Source organism: Manis javanica, chromosome 4, assembly GCF_040802235.1.
Source record: "Manis javanica isolate MJ-LG chromosome 4, MJ_LKY, whole genome shotgun sequence".
Taxonomy (NCBI): domain Eukaryota; kingdom Metazoa; phylum Chordata; class Mammalia; order Pholidota; family Manidae; genus Manis; species Manis javanica.
Window position 1 is genome coordinate 147,778,562 of NC_133159.1, and position 24,258 is coordinate 147,802,819.

Here is a 24,258-nt window from a genome sequence, read left to right on the forward strand (position 1 = left end):
TAATTATCTCATTTAATTCTCAAAGGAAGAGTCGGACCCTATGCAACGGTGGTAGTATTTTTAATACATTAAACTATATTGGGCTTCTATAATTATTCACTGACAAGAATTTAGAAAGGAGTAGCGGTGGATTTTTTAATGTATTTTAAAAGTTTTTGTTTGTCTATTTTTTACTTGTTCCCTTCTCTGCTTCCACATGTCCAGATCCTATTTCTCTTTGAAAAACCATCTAAAATGTGAAGTTCCCTATTTATCCACATAAATTGTATTGTGATCCTCACCACATAGATTACTTGCTATGTTCAGTATGTGACTTTGCTGATGTGAGATCATTTTAACAATCCTTTGATTTATAAATCAGGAAGAAATATTAACCACACAACTTGTAGAGATTGCCCAAGTAAACAAAATGTTGAAAAACCAAACAGAAAACTCTTTTAAAGAAAAGAGGAACAAGAACTCTCATACTTTGCTAAAGGACCATGGATTGGTAAACCGCTTGGAAAATCTATTGTTAACAAACTGTATTTATACTTGAAAGCTGTTAAAGAGAGTAGATCTTAAATGGTCTCATCATACACACACACAAAATAGTAATTATGTGAAGTAATGGATGTGTTAACTAGTATTATCATGGTAATCATTTCACAATATATGTGTATCAAATCTTCACATTGTACTTACACAATGTATATGTCAATATTATCTCAATAAAGCTAGAAAAAAAAACTAAAAAAAAAAGGATCTATAGCACTACACAATTAACATAGTTGAATCTTAAAAATATTGATTGAAAGAAGACAAAAACAAAGGAATATATAATATATGTTTCTATTTATATAGAGTCCAAAAACAAGCAAAACAAACTATAGCATTTAGGGATACATACTTAGAGGCAAAAGCAATGAAATACTTACTGTGACAAGTAGATCAGTAGCTAACTTTGAGGAAGGGGATTATGATAGGGAAAAGAGACAGGCAAGACTTCTAAAGACATTTAATAATGTCTCTTTCTTGATGGCTACATGAGTGTCTGCTTTATGATGTTAGCTTATATATTTATGTTTTATGCAGTTTTATTGATGTGTTATATTTCCAGTAAAAAAAGTTAAAAAAGAAAAATCAAAGGTTTATTACTCTTTATTTAAAAACATAACCAGATACCATTTGACCCAGGAATTCCACTCCTAGGAATTTATCCTAAGAATGCAACACTCCAGTTTGAAAAAGACAGATGCACCCCTATGTTTATCGCAGCACTATTTACAACAGCCAAGAATTGGAAGCAACCTAAGTGTCTATCAGTAGATGATTGAATAAAGAAGATGTGGTACATATACACAATGGAATATTACTCAGCCATAAGAAGAAAACAAATCCTACCATTTGCAACAACATGGATGGAGCTAGAGGGTATTATGCTCAGTGAAATAAGCCAAGCGGAGTAAGAGAAATACCAAATGATTTCACTCATCTGTGGAGTATAAGAACAAAGGAAAAACTGAAGGAACAAAACGGCAGCAGAATCACAGAACCCAAGAATGGACTAACAGAGGATCAAAGCCTAATTTGGCTACCCAGAAAAAGAATTAAGATACGATATGAAGAAGAACTTCCAACATCAACATCCTCTGGAAGAGTCATTCCAGAAGATGATCATCAAAAAACTTCAACAAAGATCCTGGCGCTGTTGCAGATGTAGCTGCATTCATCCCACCGGTTCCTGGACTTGCCATTGGAATGAAGGAGGAGATTTCTAAGCTGGCCTGTGCATACAGTAAAAAAACAAATTTGACTGGACCTATACTGTTGGAACTCGACCAAGAATTAGGAGAAGTGCAAGTTGCAGTGCTCCAAAATCATGCGACTATAGACTATCTACTGTTAAAAGAACATATGGGATATGAACAGTTCCCAGAAATGTGTTGTTATATAATTTGTCTGATTTTTCTCAAACTATTCAAATTCAGTTAGACAATATCCATCATATCACTGACAAGTTTTCACAAATGCCTAGGGTACCTAAGTGGTTTTCTTGGTTTCACTGGATATGGCTGGTAATTGTAGGTCTGCTTTTGTTATGTAGCTGTATTCCTATATGTTAATGTGTGTATGCAGTTTAATTAGTAGTTTAAAACATAACTAGATAAACCTTGGTACTATATATTCTCTGGTTGTCGATCATTTTCAAAATGAACACTGGAAGCATATGGTCATCAAAAGTTTAACGAAGCTGTATCATTTACAGGATTCTCAAATGGGTGCAATAAAATGTCATAAAAAATTAGTAAAAGATGCAAGGTAGTACACATGCAAGGTGGTACAATGGCAATAACAGCTTTACAAATGTTTACCTGTAGGATTTCTACAGCACTTTAAATGAACCTTTATCCTATAAGAATGACCAAATCACTTATATTGATACAGTACATGGCAATTTATTAATACTGTAAACATTGTAAGAGCCCATAAGATATAGTTACAAATATTCAACTGTTTCATTCCCAGTGAGCATTCCCTTTATTCTTACATTATATAAATATAGCTAGCAGGTTTTTTGTTCTTTTTTTAAAACTTTTACTAGAAGCAGATATGTTCCTTGACTTCATTATCTGTTTCATTTTCATCCCTGAATGTGTTGTAAACACAAATGTAGGTCTTGCAAAAACATTGTCGCCATGTCAGCTTTCCAGTCTGGTGACTTTCCACAACACTGTTTGGTATCTCAAAGTGATATTTATCTGTGGAAATACCCACAATTCTGGGAAATTGCTAAAATATCTTTTGAGCCAAAGCTAAGCAGGGGATATTTCAGGGATATTGTCTATGTAGTTACTTCCCATCAGGATAGGAAGTTCAGTGAAGATCTGAAACCCCTTATTTCCTACTCATGAGGAGCTACTAACCTTATTCTTTGAACTGCAGTCATCAAAGCTAATCTATGCCTGTAGTCACACTCACCCTAATGAGAGTTCCCCTTTCTTTGTGATTCTAAGCACATTAGTGATGGGGATCCTGGCAGAAGCTATAGTTGGGTCCATTGCTAAACAGACATGTTTGACTAACTGGGGTCTCCCAGAGATACTTGGCAACTTTGCAGGTGATTGAATGATGGGGATGCCAAATAAAACAAAGGAAGCCCCGTTACATTTTAATTTCAGAGAAACAATAGTTCTTTTTAGTATAAATGTGCCCCGTGCAGTAATGGGGACATATTTACATTTAAAAAAGTATTCATTACTTAAAGGACATATTTTTTTTTTTTAGATAATTATTTTTTACTGAAGGGTAGTTGACACACAGTATTACATTAGTTTCAGGTGTACAACACAGTGATTGAGCATTTATATATGTGATAATTCTAGGTACCAGGTATTACCATACCAAGTTGTTACAATATTTTGACTATATTCCTTATGCTATACATTACATTAAAGGACATATTTTATTTAAAAGTTATTTGTTGTTTATCTGAAATTCCAATTTGATATATTTACATTTGCTAAATCTGGCAACCCTGGACTGGCAGGAAAGAACAAAAAACCAGTGAGCTGTACATTATTACTGTTATTGAATTGACAGTCTGTTCAGGACAGGGAACCATGTCTCCCAGTGCATCTGCTATGGACCTCAGGGAATGCCTGGCAGGGCAGTGTGAAAAATACAAGGTTCGTGCTGAGGTCTTTGTGAAATTTATATTCAGCTGTATGAATTTATAGTCAGCATATATCCAAGCAAGGAATACCTCAGACTTCAGTGAGCCAGTATAACTACTTATCTAAAATGCTAGAAATGATACATTCTAATTTTTAAGTTCACATTGGATGTTTTGCTTTGAATCCTTTTGGAAAATAGTTGGGGGATGGTCCTACCTCTTAAATTGTTTATAGTGAACAGAAATCCAATCTAGAGGGTCTTTTTAATAACCAAGCCTGTAGCATTTAATGCACAAGATTTCAAGGCTGAAAGAAATACTTTTCCATTACCTGAGAATACCCAAGATGAATGGGGACCAGGTTATTTTCTTAATGTCATAACTGCATTTAAAGATCACCGATTAGTTATATAGTTAAATTTGAATAACCTCTCCAACCTAAACTAGGTAATTCCATGATAAACATCACTTTGGGGATTACATTTTCCTATCTGTTTTCTTATTCATTGTGCAAACTAAAAAATATCCAAATACCTATATTCTACCACAGCATGTATGGGCTCCATATATACTTTAATTCTTCAAATGGAATTATATATTAGTATAATTATTTGTCATACCCTACTACATATTTTTTTAAAAAGGACTCGTGATTTTATCTGTATATTTTATGGATCATCATATGGAGTCAGGCAAATTTGGCATCAGTTTTGTTCATCGAAGCTGCTTGTAAGAAGTGGCAGAGTTTGAACTGGGCTTCTAGGGTGAGCCAGCTATGAAAAAACAAAAGATCCCAATTATAATGTGAATTACATTCTTGTGGCTGACACAGATTTCCTTCTTCCTCATGAACAGAACTCAGATTTTGTGCATGGTAGCAATGCATCCAGACTCTAAAAACTACTTTTTCCAGCTTCCCTGATATGATCAGAAGTTCCTGGACAGCATTGTTTAAAGAGATGAGAGGTAATTTAGCTAGCACACCCTTAGGCCCTTTGCCCTTCTCCTTATCTTGCCTAGAATGTGGACATGAGGCTTCAGGAAGTATACCCATTCTGCACCATGAGGATAAAAACCACACATTAAGGATGGAAGAGCAGTGATGACACAGTAAAGCTGCTGTATCAGCTATGGACTGCCTACTTTCCCAGGGAATATGTAGGTAAGAAAAATAAGCCCCTAGTTGATAAGCCACTGTAGTCAAATTTCTCTTATTTGTAGCGAAATGCAAAACGTAACTAATTCAGTTGTTGCAGAGTTAAAGGATAAAGGAAGTCTAAGGGCTGGGTGGGAAAAGTCATCCTATGTCTAACAGCATTTGTAGTAGGCACCTTCCTAGGCAGTGGATTTTTGAGAGCATAATGTATGGCATAGGTTTTATTTGTGATTTTTAATGTTGTTGCACAATATGTGGGTTTATTATATTTTCATTTGTTTCCACATGACTCAACTCACTATAGCAATTATGGGTTGGGCAGGGACAAAAAGGACCCTAGAGTTCAACAAGGAAAGGAAGGTCCTTCAGTGAGGCCTCCACCCTCTGCCCCTGGCCTTCACAATCTGTGGTATCACCAAGAAATGTGATCTGGGTGTAGACTCCTATTGGATGTTCTAAAAGAAGAAAGAGGAATATGGCCACACCTCCAAAGAAGGCTATACAGTTTCCAAGAGGAGCAAAGTTGATTGACAAGAGGGAAATGAAGCTGTTCTGCAAAAGGCACTGATTGTTAATGATGGAGCTAAGGGAGGACAATGTTGGGGTGGGAGGGTGTCAGCAAAGGACTGTGTGATATGTCTCTGTTGCCAGAGGCTGATGGAAATAAAAGCTTCTTAGCCAAAGAAGCCAGCAGCCCTGTGTCTCAGCACTCTAGCAGGGGTGGAGGAAGGATGGCTGCTCCTCAAAGATCCTAACAGATCCAGTGATGGAGGTGATCAGGGAGATGATGGACAAATAGGGTTTGGACGAAATCACACAACAGCCGTTGATATACTGGATTTTGGTGTATGGGTCATACATCTTGGTGACAAACAAAGCTGCCCAGACCTTTTCCTATCAACTCCTCATGAGCTGACTCCTACCTGTATCTCCATCTCTGTCTTTTACTGCTGTCAGGATTGCTTTTTTTTTTTACAGTCACTGCCCACTTTTCAGGTCCTTGGAGAGGCCATGATCCCTCCCACCATGAGACCCTTGCACATTATTAAAGGAATTAATAAAACCAGACATTCATTGCTAAAGTGGAGATGTTAGTCCCAGCTATCTCATAGAATTTTACAAAGCTTAAATATGAAAATACTTCGTAAAGCATAAGGTGCCATTTAAAAATTATTACTAAGAATGATGTTTTAGATTATGATATTCAACAAATGATTTTGAAGAAAAGAGACCAAAAAAGTTTTTTTTTCTAAAGGCTTACTTGAAACTTTCTCCTCAAGGCCCGGGTCATTACTGGAGTCAGCCCAGTTCCTGTTTCCATATTTTCTTTCTTGGTAAGTGGGGTCCCACCTGGGCTCCTACAAAGGTATTGAAAATATTAGGAGCTGCGTTTTATGCCAACTTTTCAAATGGATTTAGAAACATAAAGATAAGAGCAAGTATTACCTCTCTACATCAATTTTTCTAAGTAGTTTCCGTAAATCTATCTGGCTTTTTCCAGGAGTACTGATAAAATAAAGATATAAAGTTAGAGTTTCCCAAATTTCATCATTTTTCTCAAAGCAAAGCAGTCATTTCTATAGGCAATGTCCTAGAAAGTACCATAGTTCTGTTATGTTAAGAAACAGCAGTAGATGCTGATAGTAGCATAAAGTGGTATAATCATTCTAATACGTAATACTTCTTGACTCAAATTACATGTATAAGAACCCTTCTTAGGGGAAATGGCTATGCATACAGATAGACAAGGATGCTCTTTGAAGAGTTACAGAAATAAAAAACCATAAACAACCTAAATGTCTCAAAATGGGATTCTACCTATGAGATTTACATATAATGAGCTGCATACATTGAAGAAGTCAAAATGGTGCTTTAAACTAATTTTTACTAACATGGGGGAAAGTTCATGACCCATTAAATGGGAAAAGCTGTAACTGTATGGACAATATAATTATACCCATACACGTACACACACATATTTCACTGATTCCAAAACATACTAGTTTTCATATTTTATTATTTCTGAAATTGCACTGCTTTAAAAATTCTTAATAATATTTCCCTCCCAAATTTACTATTAAGTCAATTGTGTAGCTTATAATAAATAACATCAGGAAATGGACATAAAAGAGTATATGCCTAGAACAAGACTAGAATGATAAAAACAATATGTTAACAGTGTCTGTCCCCAATGATAGGATTATTTGGATGAATTTTGTTGTCTTCTTTAAACTTCTCTGTGGATTTCTGTTTTTCTCAATGAGCATACATAACTTTTAAAGTTAGAAATAAGCGAAAGAAACATCATTCTTTTAAGTAATGGTAGAGCATAATGCAGTGCAGTTCCTTACATTAAGACATTTGTGACTCGAGTTGACAACATTTTGGAGTTGGGTTTCAGGGCAACACGTTGCAGGTCAGAGACAGTAACTAGAGGACTCCGTGCCTTTGGTGAGGGTACAAGCTTTAATTACAAAATGAGACATTATTAAAAACACATTTAAAAATACAAAATGTAAACATGCTGAACAATGACTATTTGAGTGCTGAGTATGTGTAAGACGTAGCCACTACTCTACTCAGTTTTTATGCCAAAGCTTCAAAGAATGCCTCTATCTCTTCAGACTAATGCCTAATTAAATAATTTTGGAATCTATACATTTTGTTGAGGCAATCCAAACTACTCAAATAAAATATCAAATAATTACCTTGGAATGGCTTCAATACATAAGACTTTATGCTTATTTTCCGTGAAGGGACAACTAGGTTAAAAGCTAACAGGCCATGTGTTGGTCAATGACATCTTACCTTCCTCCTTTCATCAAAGCTCTGTGTCTTCCTTAATTTCACAGTCAGTAGATCTTTAACTGTTATCTGCACAGGTCCATCTTTTTTTAATGGTCCAGTCTTAAAATACACAGAGAGGTTAGAATTCAAGTTGGAGCCAAGCTATCTAGTCAAATGCAAATCCAAATCTAGTTTTTAAAGATTCAGTTAAAAATTAACTCTTATTTAACCTAGGAACCTAGGAATCAAATTCTTTCTACTGAGCTAATTAAGAATGATCCTGTTTTCAGTGCCCATGGACGTTTAAGGTCATTGGAAAGGATTCATCAAAACGTAGGACTTTGACAGTAAATAAGAGATGGGCTAGTTCCCTGTAACTATACATCCTCCTCAGGAGTTACTGTAAGAGAGGAGTTGAAGGAGTTCCTAAAATCAAAGAAAAGTTTTGCCTGAACTACCTAAAAAGATAGCTCTGTTCCCATAGAGCAAGAATGTATAGTCAGAGAAGTATAATTATGGAAAATATAACAATAGGCTCTAGATTTAACTCAGCCATTTTTAAACCAAATGTATCTGTAGTGAAATTTAGCATATTTTTAAACAGGGTCGTGCCTATCTTAGGGGTTCACAAATATTCCGGTTCCCTTGGTAGATAAGTGACTCTAATGGAGACTGGTTCTCCAGCCTACAGACACTATACTTTAGAATCCACCAACTCTATTTATTCTGACTTCACTCCCTAAGCCACCTTCTATTCTTAATTTGGTTTCCCAGGGAGGTTTTCCTTTTAGTAAAAAGATATTCTGAGAAGCCATTAGGAATCTTCCAATCTACTGGGTCTCATTCATTTATCCTTAAGAAAATCACTTTGATTTCTAAATCCAGCTTTTGTGAGTTCCCATGGGACTGAGTTTTTAAAGACATAATAATTGAGATAATTAAAAAATGGAATCAGAAAAAAATGTAGCCTTCCTGTCAAAGCCCTCAGCCTAGTCTTAACAGGCCACCTGGCTTTACTCCTACATTACATGCTGACCAAAAGATACCTTTACTAGGTTTTTACTTACCTGAAGTGCTTTAGTGAGATGGGATTTTCTGAGCAGCAAAGGTGCTATTGGCGGTGGAGGTGGAGGCAAAGGAGGAGGGGGAGGGGGAGGCAGAGGAGGAAGAAGATGGCTGGTGGGCTGCGGCGGCAGGGGAGGAAGTACAGCTCTGGATTCTCCAGGGGCAGTGAAAACACAGGCAGGCACACGTGTAAGTTTACCACTCATGTGACACATCTGACCACAGCTTGGACATGAAGAATTTTCTGAGACAGTCTGGAAGACATTACATTTGTCAAATGAATAATAGATTAATTTGTTTCTTGTGGATAAGAGCCATCAAAATAAAATAAGAGCTCAATAAAAAGTTTTGAATGCTTCCTCAATATACTACACACTTCATATTTTCTCATTTATCACAAGCTCATTCATTCACTCAACTCATTTACTCATTCATACATCTGTTTGTGTATGCTATATGTCAGGCACTGTGGGTACCTCATGGAGCTGACAGTCTGGTGAGGAAGACAGACATTGAACACACATAAACACACTCAAAACAAAACAAAACAAAACAGTATTTTCATAAGAGCAATGAAATATGCTGTGAGCATGAATAGTTAGAAGCCTGGAAAGTGATATTTAGCCATAATCTCAAGGATGAATTGAGACTTACCAAGTGAAGGGAGATAAGGTCTGGAGGAAGGGTTCTTAGCAGGGGGAAGAATGCTTAATGTATCCAAGAATACATTATATATTCAAGGACTGATAAAAAGGACATGACTATTGCAGGCTGAATTCGGTCATTCCTCCACTCCCTAGCAAATTCATATCTTGAAGCCTTAATCCTCAGAACCTTAGAATGTATTTGGAGATAGGGCCTTCAAAAGACGTGACTAAGTTAAAATGAGGCTGTTAGGGTGGGCTCTAATCCAGTCTGACTGGTGTCCTTATAAAAGGAAGAATTGAACACACAGGAGAGACACCAGGGATGCACAGAAAAAAGACCATCTGAGGACACAGCCAGACACCAAAGCCAAAGGAGAAAGGCCTCATTAGAAAGCAGCCCTGCCAACACCTTGATCTTGGAATTCCAGCCTCCAGAACTGTGAGAAAATTAGTTTCTGTTACATATGTCACCTAGTCCATGCTACTTCGTTATGGCAGCCCTCATAAACAAATACAGTGACCCTCCCTGTGAAGTAAGATGGTGTGTTAGGGTCTTATGGCTGCTGTAACAAATTATCAAAAACTTGGTGGCTTAAAGCAACTGAAATTCATTTTCTGACAGTGCTGGACGGTAGAAGTCCTAAATCAAGGTGTCAGAAGTTGTCCCTTCCAAGGTGCTAGGGAAGGATCTGTTCCTTGCCTCTTCCAGCTTCTGAAAGGTATCAGCATTCCTCAGTGTGAGGCCACATCATTCCAGGCTCTGCCTCTATGGTCCCTCTGCTCCTCCTTTTCTCTGTGCAGGTTCTGCTCTGAGCCTTCCTTTTATAAAGACACTTATCATTGGATTTATTGTTCACCCAGATAATACAGGATGCACTCTTCACCTCAAAATCCTTAATTATATCTGCAAAGATGCTTCTCTCAAATAAGGTAATGTTTATAGTTTGAAAATTAACAAATGGAAACATCGCTGACAAGGATCAGCAGGGGAATCTCTTATCCCCATCACTCCTTGTAAACCTCAGGCCCCACTGGAAGAGAAATGGCCTGGCGAATGTGAGACTGGCACAACTCAGCAATGAGAAGTCACAATATGTGTCACTCCTAGTTTACTCGAACAGGACCGTTTGCTCAGAACAGCCGTATCAACTCGGCCCTTTCCTCTATAAAAGGGCATACCTCTCTTTTGACCTCTGGACATGCCCATGGATTTGTCATAGTTTGCATGCCCCAAATTGCAATTCTCTGCTATTTCTTAAAAAAAACATTTTTTTTGGTTGGTAAAATAACAGTTTTATTTTTAAGGTTGACAGGTTCCAGGAATTAGGACTGGGTTATATGTTGTGGAGAGCCACTATTCAGCCCAGGACAGATGGTATCTTCTCCATTTTAAAGAAGAGGAAACTGAGGCCTAGAAAAGAGAGGTGATTTGCCTTTCTTCCTCTGACTAGTTCATCTGAGGTACAAATTCTGGGAGAAGGGGTGTAATCCTAGAAGCTTCTCTCCAAACCAACAAGTGCAATGTTTATTCTTTGAATTTTAGACGTTGAAGATAGGGGCCTTGCTTAGGGGGGTTTGGAAGGAATATTTGTAGTTTTTTTTCTGCCTATGTCAGCCAAGATAATAGAAACCACCCTGAGTATTAGAAGAGGAGGAATGTAATATAGGGAGTGGTGATACCACTAATGGAAGATCTGAGAAGCACACAGAAGACAGGGAGGTAGACTAGAGACTGGGAACAGCCCCAAACCATGAACTCTCTGATGCCAGAGGGACAAAGGGCACAGCAGAATATCCAGATCTCCGGACCTGGATTGACCCAGAGAATCAAGAAACATGGTGAGAAACTTACCAAGAGGGAACTGAAGTCAGGGAGACTACAACCTCCACTGGAGAAATCGCACAAGCAGATAACTAAGGGGGAAAACACCCCATCTTCTCCTTCCCTCTACTCTCTTTTCAATCTCCCATTAGCCCAGTACAACCTGGAGCTTGGGAAATACAGCTTGAGAGCAAACAGGCCCAGGATGAGCAATTGCCTGCAGCCATTCCCCCTCCTGGTAAAAGCTCACTGGGATTCCTGTGGGTGACAACCCCTTCTTTCCTTATCTGATTACAGATTTGTTTTTACTGGAAAATACCAACCTTCAGTGCTTCCCGGAGCTTGCATAATTCACCTTCCAAAATGCAAAACCGTTGTTTTAGGCTGTGAAGTTCTCGGTGGCAGAAACGGGATGGCAAGATGGTATCTTTTAATATTTCTAAACTCTGAAAATAAAAAATAAACAAGCTTGTATCCAGTGAACAATATAAGGACAAGAAAGTGGTTTGACACATGTTTTATACAAGTGAAGGCAGACTTGACCCCATAATTTCATCTTATCTGAACTTACGCTTGAGCGCTGTGCTGACCTGAGCACACAGACACATGGGAACACACGAGCCACGTATGTAGAAAACTGTACTATTTAAAATAGGTATGTCAAAAAAACATACCTGGGCCATACAGTTCTGGCACCAGTTGTATATAGAGCACACTTTATTTGTCCATAGTTTTATCGCATCTTTGATATTGGGAAAGTTGAAGTTCCAGGATGATCTTAGCCAGCTTCTGCTAAGGAGTGTATCTATTGAAGGAATAACCACTCTGTAGGAAAAATAAAATCAAACACATCAAAAACTCCTGAGTTGGAATAACAGCCTCTAAATAACAAGATGGCTTTATAATATGACTTAGGAGCACAGACTACCAAAAGCCAAATTCTTCATTAAGCAATGAAGTTCTTCATCAATTCATTCTAGAATTCTGAGATTCATTTATACAACCAGTATTTTTTGAGTAAATAAAAAAATAGTCTAGTAACCACAATGTTGCTCATGTAATTGTATATTAATGATACAATAAATAAATAAATAAATAAATAGGCATCAAGGATTCAGTAATGAACAAAATAGATAAAAGACTTGCTTCATGATGTTTATAGTCTCCTGGAAGAAAGTTGAAAATACGTAAATAAGCAATATATATGGGTTGTTAGTTAGTGAATACATGTTAAAGAGAAAAAGATAAAGCAAGAGACAGGGAATGTGAAATGGTTGGTAGAGATGAATTTTTAGATAGTGTCTCCAGGAGTCTCATTGAGAAGACACCTTTTGAGGAAAAAAACCTAAAGAAAGTAAAGAAGCTAGCGATGCAACTATCTAAGAGAAAAAAAATCTAGGTAAGAGCAATAGTAAGTGCAAAGGCCTGGAGGTGGAAGCTTATCTGAGATACCTGAGGAGTAGCAAAGAAGCCAGGATGATGAGGGTGGAGAAACTGAAGGGAGGGGATTAGGTGATAATGTCTAAATCAGATCATTAAGGCCTTGTAGGTCATACACAGGACTTCACTTTTTACTCTGAGGGAGAAAGACATTGAAGAGTTTTAAGCAAAGAGTAATACGACATGATTGTAACAGGCTCGCTCTGGCTGCCTTGTTGAATACACTGCAGAGGGGACAAGGCCAGAAGCAGGAAGACCAGGGTTAGAAAGAAACACACAGGCCCAAGATGGTGTCACTTCTGTTAGGCCAAGTCACCAAACCAGGACCTAATCTTAAACCCAACTACGGTTTCAACCTCCCCCTTAAATGTAGTCAGGGATGTTCTGCTTACCATCAGGATATGATAATCTATCACATGAGCCTTTTCTATCTTCCCTAAAAGAAGATGAGGTGATCTGCATTATAAGACCCCCTGTTTCCTCTAAGAGAAAGTGACCTTGCCTGAGAAAAAAATCCTTTCTTTTCTCATCTTTATTTCCCCACCTTCCTGTCTATAAAAACCTTCCATTTTGTACAATTCCTTGGAGCATCTCTCTAAATCCAATTCATGAATCACTCAATAAAGCCAATTAGATATTCAAATTTACTTGGATGAATTTTGTTTTTTAACACCAGTTAGGGAGCTTTTTCAATATTCAGGAGAGACAGAGAAAAGGATGATATCATGGTTACTGCTTTTCAAGGGCCTATTTGTTTTAAAAGTTTTTCTATAAAGAAAGCTATCACAACAAAATGTGAAAAGGTATGTTACTGTGAAACCTAGTACCCGGGGGTCCTATAACTTAGAGTCTCTTTTAATAACACACGTTACCAAAATTAAGATTTAAATTCTAGTCCTATACCTCTTTCATCACTTAGTTACCAGATTCATACAATTACATTGAGTAGGAAAGGAGAAAATAGTTATTGTGCACCTCCAACACAATTCCTTGCAATTGTTACTTTGTTTGAATTCCTAAACTGTGGTTGCCACAGAAAATTCATGAAAATTTTCTCAGTTAAAATTTAATTTCAGATAAAGGATGAATAATTTCTTAGTATAAGTATATTGCAAATGTTGCATGGGACAATACTAAAGAATTATTCATTATTGTTAAAAAAAAAACTCATAGGTCCAACTGTTAGGCAGAAAAATAGATGAGCATGTGGAGGATGAATGAATAAGGCCAGTAAAGCCCACTAAATGGGAATCAAAGAGTTAACTAGGTAAAATCAGAGAGCCAGAAAGGACTCACAGTTAATGACTCCCCCCTGAACCCAAACCCTTTGCGACATAAGTTCATTCCACATACTTTGAATTTGGGCTGACCTTGAGACTTGCTCTAGCTAATGGAAAGCAGGTGAGATAGGGCAGAGACATGGGACAAGCATCATGATTAATTTTCCTAAAAATATCAAGATATAAATAACATAGTAAGAACAAGAGGGACTTATCTTAAGGCTAAGATTCCATTTTAAAAGCAGAGCATTGGGAAGTTGGATTTCTAACATATTCTTTAGTAATCGGCCAAAAACCTATCTTAAGGCAAGGCAAGCAGTTTTAACTGATTTATTTTCAGCGCTTGCAGGTACCCACTATCTTGGAGAAGAACAGGATCAATAAATTTCTTGTGTTAAGTTTATCTTACAAAATTATCTAGAAGACTGACTAGATAATGACATAGTGTCTCTCACCAGAGGTAGACATCATGAGATCCCATGAAAGCCTATGCCCCCTGACCCTTTATCCCATATTTGAAAACCCTTAAAAGACAGAATCCCATATTTTAAGTGTGCCTCTTCTCTGAGGTTGCCCACACTCCCTTTTCTTCGAGTGTGTACCTTTTTGCCTTAAATAAACTTCTCACTGCTCAGCTTACTATGTTGTCTCTGCACTCTTCCAGTAGAAGTACGAGTCTTTGTTACTTTGCTATTTCCTTCTATTCTCCAGGCTTAAGCACAAATCTTCACTGTCTCTGTCCTACCTCAGATAAGTAGGGAGAACCTGCTGAAAGCTCTGATTTGAGCTGGTTAGTTCCTATCACCTCGGTGACCAGACGGAACTGCAGCTGTGCAATCATGCTCTTTAAGAGCCTGCCTGGAAATCTTTCTTTGCTTTGGAAAGTTCTCAGAACATAATCTCACTGCATCCAATGCTCTGTGGCTCCCCCAAATCCTGGGGTGGTAGAGACTTAGTTCCCACACCGTGCAGATCCAAGTGGACACTGGATGCCAGGTGACACTGGCTTTAGTTGTTGGCAGGAGTTGTGCCCTATGCCGAGCAGGAGTTCAATGAACTTCCTTTTTCTCTTTTCCTTACTCTCTGCTGACTGCAAGGTGGCTGCCATTCCCTGCTACTCTCACTTTAATGAATTATTTTCTCACCTTGTACTGACTTCCCTACAATGCCGAACCGAATTCCTCCCCAATACTGTAATTAAGTCGCTCTATGCGAGCAAACTAAGACTTACTACCAACCTAGCTTCGTTTTAGCCTCCCAGGAATGTAACCATCAACTAGTCAAGTTCAAATTTAACTGGGCATTCTGTATTTTTATTTTCTAAATCTGGTAACTGTATCCTAAACCGAGCAGATTTAAAATTTTTCTCTGTTGCCCATTATGCTTTACCTTTCTGGTGAGGGTGGTGGAGGGGGAGGTGTGATTAGCTTGGACTGAGAGCGAGAGGCTTCTTTTTTTTTGAATAATCTTTTTGCTTTGGCTTTTAGCTTTCTTCTTCGTTGCTTGAATTTGGGCATGACTTCTGTAGAGAAAAATTTGTTGATTTTTTAATTGATAAATAACATACAGATATAGAAAATTCACAGATTTTAACTCTATACTTCAATGAATTATCACAAAGTGAACACACCCTTATGACCACCACCTAGGTTAGGAAAAAGGTCACTTACCAGAATCCCAGAAATCCCCTCAAGTGGAAAAAAGTTTAAACCCAGGTTTACACTGTCTCTAGAAGACCTTGGCTTTGCATTACTCTCTAATTTTGTTTTGCCTATCTTGCTTTTCTTCAGTAAGTCAAGTGAATTTCCCTTTCTTTATAACAGAGAAAACGGCCAAAGCTGGGTTATACTCAGTTACTAAAAGGAAGTAAATTTCTTTGCCAGTAACATTTACTGAGCACCCACTGTAACAGGTGGAGTTTGTCATGGAAGAAACAAAATTAACCATTTACTTTAAGTCCATTTACTTTTAGGCCCCTTCACAAACATTTCTCAAGTTAATCCTTACTACCCTGCAGGACTGAGAAATAATTTTTATTCCATTTTTTACATAAGAGTAAACTGCAACTTAGAAAGATTAAATGAACTGCCAATGTGATGCAATTAAGTATTGAGTCCAGTTCTGTCAATCTCCAAGGAGTCTCCAAGTCTCTAATACATGGAGGGGTTGTAAGTTTCGGGAGGGGAAATCCCAGGGCAAAATAACTCTAAAAGCCGAAATCAGTCAAAGGGAGAAATAAAGTTTAAAATCTGTTTATTGTTCACAAATTGCAGTGCGGGACCTTCTCTCTTTCCAGCTCTAGCAGAAGCAAAACCTGCCCTCCCCTCACCTCTCAGGTACGGAGAAGCCCTCATTGACCAGGTAATTACCCATTGATATGGAGATAACTTCTCTCCAGCCCCTGAGGAATGATGCAAATGCACTAAAGCATACTTGTTTCCACCACTGAACGCCTATTGATATGCAGATGTTCTAAAACCAGGCGAGATATTCTGGAAATGTTACAATTTTACCCACAGGAGCGATAGTAAATTAAACAGGAGATACACAATGTGATAACAATTATCCTAAAAAATGGATGTTTCAAAACACTTATTTTAAAGCATTTTTATACAGTGTCCACGATATTTAGATTTTAATCCACCTCTTTTCTGAAGAAAATTAAGTCGGTGCGGCTTTGATGTAAAGAAGGGCTTTGCTGGTTTCACTTGTTGCTACTTTAGGAACAAAGACGTCGCTATTCAAGAAGAACTAAAAATGGTCTCAAGGGCTGGGCCTCCTTCCCTTCAAACTTACATTTGAATAGGAACAATCGGCCTTTTTAAAATACACATTCATTCCACTTTTGTTCACCAGTACTTCCAGTACTTGGTATGCAGCTGCAAGTTAGCTCAGCTCTCAGATTCCACTGGCTGGAGAACCGAACCATTTTCCTCTCCATTGTGGGTTGTAAGACCTCAGAGGTGGCCTACTGTAGTTTCATCCATTCCCTAATGACAACGGGTGATGGTGCATATATCAATAGCCCATCCAGGAGCGAAAGTTCTTAAGAGCATCTTACTGAAATATTTGCCAGGTCTCCAATTATTGCCAGAGTTTTCCTTAATTGCTTTTAGAGGCTTGGGACACACACCAATAGTTAGCTGACTTCACCTTTATTATGTCACATTTCCTACCTGCTGAAATAATGAAGGAAGACTAAGGAGGGATTAATAAACACAAGGGATAGGTAAAGAATTGATTAAAAAACAAAACAAAAATATTCTGAATGAAGATGTTTAGGAGAGCCTTGGAGGAAACAACAATCATGTAAGTTGCCTAGAAAAAAGGTTAAACCTCTTCAAATCCATGTTTATGATAATGACTACGGAAGGCCCAGAGTTCACTGGTTGGTATTTTTCTGCCTAACAGGATCCCCCAAATCAGAGACTTCCATGGTAACCCCCCTTCCTTGTCTGCCATCTGGCCCCTTGCAGGCCTCCCCCTGTTCCCTCTCTCCCCTGGATGTCTTTTGTCAGAGATCTTCTGACTGACACAGAGAACAGGCCTCCTGCCTTCCTTTTGCCGATATACCTCAATCCGTGTTATAAAAATACTTCAGACAGGAGCGGATGCTCTGGTTAAATTTGGTGGACTGACTCTGTACCTTTATCTTCACCCTGGTGGTGTGCTGAGGTTGGCACACACTGTTACATTTGCAGGAAGTCTGTGAGTCAGTTTTAAACACATCCATCATTAAAATTAAGTTATATAAACTAAAAATTAGACCATTTATATTAAAAAAGGTAATACATATGCAAAACATCACTTCCTACTGATTTTATTATTACCTACATTCTTACTGTGTGTATATAGTGAAAATGCTATAGAATGGTGTTACTGATAATTTCTTCTCAACTCCACACTCAAGTTTCCACACTGGAAACTTGAAATTGTCCTTGATGGGAGTATTTGTTATTATAGTAACTGGATAAATAGACACGAGCAGGGAGGGGTTTGGGGCCTTTGGCCCCGTAATGTGTTTACATTCAGTTAGATGCTTGTTTACAGACTAAACATTCTGTGTAAACTGTTCTCTGGGGATGTGAGGATTGAGTGTACAGATACCAGACCTAACAAAAGTGACTAGTTCCTACACGGAGGAGCAGCTGGTCCAGAGTTCACCTCAGAGTGCATTATATGCTCAACAGCATACTAAAAATCACATCCCTTGACACCATCACGGGTCTGAGGAAGAACCATATAAGGACAAAAAGAGGGTGTCACTCTGTTTTCCCAGAGATCCCCTCCCTATTCCTAGAAAACACCACCTAACCCAATGAATATTCCACTCCTGCTTAAACTCCAGCTGTACGAGCTTGTAACCCGAGCCCCACAGCACTGCCTGTCTCTGGATGGAGGACGCCAACACTCTCTTCCTTAGGGTGCACCACTTTGCTTTATTAAACTACTCCTCGTAGTACCTGCTTGACCTGCTCGTGAATTCTTCCAGGTCAGAGCCAAGAACGCTTCCACGGGTTGAGGTCTCACCTAGTGCACGGGGAGATACCCCTGGATTGGATTGCCTGACATTTTGGCGACCACGAAGGGACTCTTAGCACAGTACTCGTTAGCGTCTCGGTAAGGACGAATCCTATGCTTCTTTAAGACACTCATTGTCTTTTTCTCTTGTTTCCTTGGTGGTTTTTGCTGCTTGGTGGGCATGGGTGGATCACTTGAAAGCCATTAGCACGGTTGCTACCTACAATAAGTCTCCCGTGTGAAGGTGAGTTGGTCACGGAATGGGTTAGATTGGCTCTACGCTACCTGCCAATCTCGAGACAATGTTTGTGCATCAAGGTACACTGAAGCAAAGCAACCCACCCAGCGGCACATTCTGCCTATCGGTTGCAGTCTCAACCTTAAGGGTCCATTTCCTTCACTTACGGCGCTCCCCGGCGCCTAGTCCACGGAGTCTAGCTTCCTCTCAGTTCCTTGTCTATCCCCGTGCCTGCATTAGAGCAGGAAGGTGGTAAGAATCGAGGCAGCAGGAAGGGAGAGGTGGAAGTGGTAACCTTTCTAGGTGGGTTTACACCACACTGACTAAAATTCACGGCTCAAAGGCATTTAGTGTCTTTGAAGGTTTAGGATAGAGCTAAAATAGGATTGACTAAAATTTGCCAGATTGGATGCATCTCTGGAGTCTGTCTTCCAGCGCGGCAGCTTGCTGACTGACTTTCATGTCTTCTTCAATAAGATGGACAGGTTCATTCTGTGGAGAAGCTGAACCATACAGGTGCTAAATTCTGGGCTACCAGACATACCAATAGCAAGGCCACGTGTGTGTCAGCATACAGGAGATAATGGTCTTGCACTGAAGGGAGACTTTTTTAATCCCCTTCCCTTTGTTCAGCTCCCAGAACACAGGCCACCAGGTTTCCTTTCCTTCCTCAAGCCACATCCCTCGTTCCCTGTACAGGAGACTAAAAAATTCCTCTCCAGGGAAATTGGCCCCAAAACTAAGACCTACAGATACTAACATTTGGGGTTCTTCCTTGAATGGTCAAGTCCTTGATCAAATACCCACTGTGGTGCCCACAGGTTGACAATACCCACCTCCCCTACTCTTGAGCTTCCAATCAATCATCTTTTTTGTGCCTTCCTTTGACATAACAGCCAAGGATCATCGGTCATTTTAGGAAAGTCTCTAACAAGAAAGAGATAAAAATAAACAAAAAAAGTATTTTCAATTCAAAAGGAATGGTAAGAAAGTAAAAGCAGAAGGAAACTTAGGAAAAAAAGGAAATATATTCAGACAGTGAGATAATGCGTTCATAAAACAAGAATGATGAGAAAAAGAAAATTAAAATAAAAAATGTAAAAGGTAACACAATGGTTTGAAGATAAAAGTTTTAGGAGAGAACACAGAAAATGGAGAGACTTTTATCAAATGAACAATACAAAAGTATTCCCCAGAACTGGAGGACTTGAATTTCCAGATTGAAATGGTCCACTTAGCATAATGAATAAAAGAAGATGCACACTGAAAAGCATGTCATTTAGAACACCAAAAATAAAGAGGAGATTCTAAAAGCTTGCAAAACGTCTAGATACAGAGGATTGAGAAAAGAACGGCATCAGACTTCAACAGCCACACTCGAATTCTGAAAGAAAATGTTTTCAATCCTAGAATTCTACACCTGGCCAAACTTTGAAGTGTAAGGCCCAAATTAAGATGAACAATGGGGATATTCAGGAAAATGGTAACCACGAGTCACAGCTTTGCAGCTGGTGTAGGGCAGGGGCTAGCAAACCTTTTTGTGAAGGGCCAGATAATATTTTAGGGTTTGTAGACCATCTGGCCTCTGTTACAACTCAACTGTGCCACTATAGCACCAAAACATCTGCAAACAGTACTTAAATAAGTGTGGCTATGTCCCAACAAAATTTTATTTATGGTCAATGAAATTTAAATTTCATATAATTTGTATGTGTAATAGCATATTATTCTTTTAATTTCTTTTTCAACTACTAAAAATTATAAAAGCCATTCTTAGCTCATGACACCTAGAAAACAGTAGTTCGCTAATCCCTGGTTTAGAGCACACGCAGCCAGTGAAGTGAGCAGGAGTGAGAGTGGCTTCAGTAAAAATGTATCTAAGGAAAAAAAGAAATAGGTAAGTTACCTACTGTGGTGGACCATTCTGAACCAAGTTTACTGTTCTTCTGTAAATTTGGGGCCAAATTACTAGTAAGTGCTTTAGAAATTAAGTATATAGAAAATGGCTAGGAAAAAAGTCATATAAGAAAAATGCAATCACAGTTAACACTATGTTCAGCTGTTCCATAATATTTAATAGTATAAACACTGTTTAATCAAAAATGATGATGTAGGTATATATTGAGAAGACAAGAGAGAAAGTGGAAATCAGTAATTGTCTAAATGTATGTAATGTCTAAAACTGTAGAGTAGAGTTTGGAAGAGCATTAGATACTCTGCCTCTAGAGAATAATTGTCCAACTAGAAGAGTATACAGCCTTGTTTCTCTAGGTTATAACACATATACTTGTGCCCTTTCCAAAAGAGAATGAGACATACAAATTCTTTTTGCTGGATTAGGTGGGGTTCCAGTTGCTAACAATAAAAAGAAGCTCTTTCTTTCATGATTACCCAAATCATTTTTCCTATTTTTTTTAATTGAAATGTGCTCTTCCTTCCTTTTTATTTGACTTGTTTTGAAAAGAATTTAAGGCCAATTAATAAAAACCTGTACGACAACATGTTAAAAAAACAAACAGGCAAAATAGGTGAAGGGGATAAAGAGGTGCAAACTTCCAATTATAAAATAAATAAGTCACAGGAATGAAAAGCACAACGTAGAGAATATAATCAATATTGTAATATCTTTGGATGGTAACTACACTCAAAGTGGTGAGCATTTTGTAATGTATGTAATTGTCTAATCACTATGTTGTACACCTGAAACCAATATAATATTGTGTATCAACCATGCTTCAATAAGAAAATTTTTATTAAATAAAGGAGACAATCTATAAGGAAAAAGGAAGTGAGGAAATTAGGATACTCCATTATAAAATATAATATATAAAATATATATTATATATCTATATTCATATACATGAATCAGAACTACTTCTAATTAATTCACCTTGTCCCTTCTCACTATTCCTCCCTTGTCTTCTAACTTCAGTTGCCTTGGCCATCCTTCCCGTTTTTGTCTTTTGCTACAGTTTATTTTCCCTACTCTTTTTATTTTGAAAAATTTCATAACACATTGAGAACATTTACCAGAACAGTGTAATTAACACTCTTATATCATTCACCTAGATTCAGCAAATGTTACCTGTTAGTTATCTCTCCTTTTGTATAGGTGTGCATGTCTGTATAATATATAATATATATTATAACATGTATTATACATAGTATACAAAGTACAGTATAACTGTATATTCATATATAATGAATCTTTCTATGTAATTTATATAATTGTATATAATATAAATATGTCATATATATATTTATACACATACACTCCTATACAGAAAGATAACAGTTGGTGAATATAGATGAATGATGTGTTTATTATACTATTGTAAAATTTCCCAAGATTTTAAATTTTACAAAATAAAATATATAATATATACATGTATATAAATATATAAATATATAAATATATATATATACACACATAAAAGCTTTTAGCTTTGGCTGAGCAGTCAGCTGCAGATACCATGATACTTCATTCCTAGGTACTTTAGTTGAGTTTCCTAACATGGACATGTATATTATCCTACAAAACCACAATCAGAGGAAATTTAACCTTGATATTATCTAATAAATAGTCCATATTTAAATTACCCCAGTTATCTCCCTTTCCCTGTCCCCACAGCATTTAACTGTAGTGTCTTTTTAGTCCCCTTTAATTCATAATAGCTCCCCAGGCTTTTTTATATAAGTATTTGCCATTCTTCATGTTTATATTTATAAGAACCCAGGCTAGCTTTTTTGGAAAATGTTGCCCAGATTGGATTTGTCTAAGTCTTCCTCCAATGATCTTCTTGCATTCAGTCTTTCTCTTTGCCAGTTTTGTTTTCTACACTGTTAGAGTTCGTTTTTTAAACAAAAATGTGGTCCTGATAAAACCTTGCTTAAAAGTATTTGAGGGTTTCTTATCGCCCACTGGATAAACCAAATTCCTTAGCATATCTTTCAAAGCTTTTCACAAGTTAGATCTAATGACCTTTCGCAGCCTCATCTCATTCAGTGATCAAGTAGTTGTCACATATACCAAAGACCAAATACTTCCTATAGTATTATCAGCCTTTCATTCTGCTTGGAGTATCCTCTTCCAGGCCATCTTATATAGTCTTCAGAAAGATTCTGTTATTTTTTCTGATATTTTAATGCTTATAATTCACCATGGTAAATGCATGATATGTAGGTATGGTAGATGCTGGGATACAATTGTGAACAAGACCAATAGTCTCTGTCCTTATGGAATTTATCCTGGCTCAACATCCCTTTGTGCTTGCTTCTTTTAGTACTTTGCACACAACAGCTGTATTGCACTGTAATTTTTGTTTGCATTTTGTCACCTGCTGGACCGCAAGCTTTTCTAGAATATATTTTATTCATCTTTGTTTCCCCAGGACCTAGAGTATAGCAGGCATTAAATAATGTTTAATTATTTAATTAAATAATCATCCCTGCAAAGTGTTAGCTAGCAAGTGTTGTCTTTCAGTTTTGGAATATACTTTAGTAAAATTAAATTACGGAAAAACTCTTGGTGAGGAGGGTTTTCAGTTCCTCACATCATACCATAACCTTCCTATGGTTAAAGGACTGGGTCCAAAACTATTTCCAGAAGCAAGATGGAATAAATTAAGAGAGTAAGAATTACAATCATTGGCAGGAGTTGGCACTGTTGCTTCTATTAACACTCCACCTGTGATACGAAAAGTGCATTTAGTCAAGGGTCACTTCCAAAGCTGTAGCAATGGAATTGATAATTGCATTTCATTACCATTTTTCTAAAACACATCTCTATGGAGGTTTCTTATACTTTTACAGTTCTTACACAGTTCAACTAATTCTTCTTGAACATCCATAGAAGGTATTTCTGGTACTTTCTTATTAATTTTATGTTTTATGCTGTGCAGCATTGCTTTTTTTAGTTCTTGTATTTTTTTTCTAAAAGATTGCAGCTTTCTAACGCCTGACCCAGCACATTAGGCACAAGTAAACAGGGCACACTTTTAAAACCGAACTCTCACAGAACGTCAGCCAATATTAAGACTCTATCAAGGAACACAGTAATATTCCCTGTCAAGAAAGGCATGTTTAACGTGCATAAGAATCACTGGGGGTTTCTTGTTCAAATGCTTATCTGATTCAGTAGGTCTGCGTGGAGCCCGACAATTTGCATTTCTTACGAGCGCCCAAGTGATACATAGTTGCTGTTGGTTCGCAGATTGCACTTTGAGTAACAAAGATGGAATGTGTGAAAGGATGGTAGATGCTTTGCTCCAAAATATATTTAGCATAGCGTTAATTAAAAACAAGTAAGGTTAGGGTGAGCCAGGCCGAGAACTACTTACCCACCCTCAAATTTCCTCTTCCCCGCTCCATCTTCCCTCCTGGTACAGCTAAAGACCCCACCTCTAAAAACCGTAAGAACACTAGCAGCAACAAGCCGAGCTACGGAAGACACGAGCCCAGGTTACAAAGGAACATATCCCTGCACTTACTAGTCTAAGAGCCTGGAGATTAGATGGAGTCCAGGCAGTGGCCTTTCTCTCGCCGTAAAGAAAAATTCAAAATTAAAACCTTTTTGCGGAGGAACCAATCGTAGCTATGGTCTCTCCACGATTCGCTTTCCCAGTAGTGTGATTGGCTCAGGTTGCAC

General features: G+C 37.8%; 1 protein-coding gene across 2 annotated transcripts; it reads right to left on the minus strand.

Moving 5' to 3' along the window:
• Positions 1-1,124: 1,124 nt before the first annotated feature.
• PRR11 (proline rich 11) lies at positions 1,125-24,216 on the minus strand. 2 transcript variants are annotated; one of them, XM_073235325.1, is made up of 10 exons: positions 24,101-24,216; positions 15,242-15,374; positions 11,807-11,957; positions 11,456-11,578; positions 8,666-8,917; positions 7,620-7,718; positions 7,163-7,275; positions 6,258-6,317; positions 6,073-6,169; positions 1,125-4,428 (listed from the first exon to the last, which is right to left on the minus strand). In XM_073235325.1, exons 2-10 carry the CDS (start codon positions 15,367-15,369, stop codon positions 4,360-4,362), a joined length of 1,092 nt encoding a protein of 363 aa, XP_073091426.1. In that variant the 5' UTR covers positions 15,370-15,374; positions 24,101-24,216; the 3' UTR covers positions 1,125-4,359. The 2 variants fall into 2 exon arrangements, with proteins under 2 accessions (XP_073091426.1, XP_017518059.3); XM_017662570.3 differs by lacking the exon at positions 24,101-24,216 and adding an exon at positions 23,951-24,085.
• Between the last annotated feature and the right edge of the window lie 42 nt (positions 24,217-24,258).

Excerpts from the sequence above, each read along its gene's own strand:
- PRR11 (XM_017662570.3), bottom strand. The coding sequence starts at position 23,981 with ATGGAGCGGGGAAGAGGAAATTTGAGGGTGG. Across the intron at positions 11,958-15,241 it reads CCACCACCCTCACCAGAAAG|AGTGGTTATTCCTTCAATAG; the intron begins GTAAAGCATAAT and ends TTTTTCCTACAG. Across the intron at positions 4,429-6,072 it reads CCTTGAGGAGAAAGTTTCAA|CTGGCTCACCCTAGAAGCCC; the intron begins GTAAGCCTTTAG and ends GTTTTTTCATAG.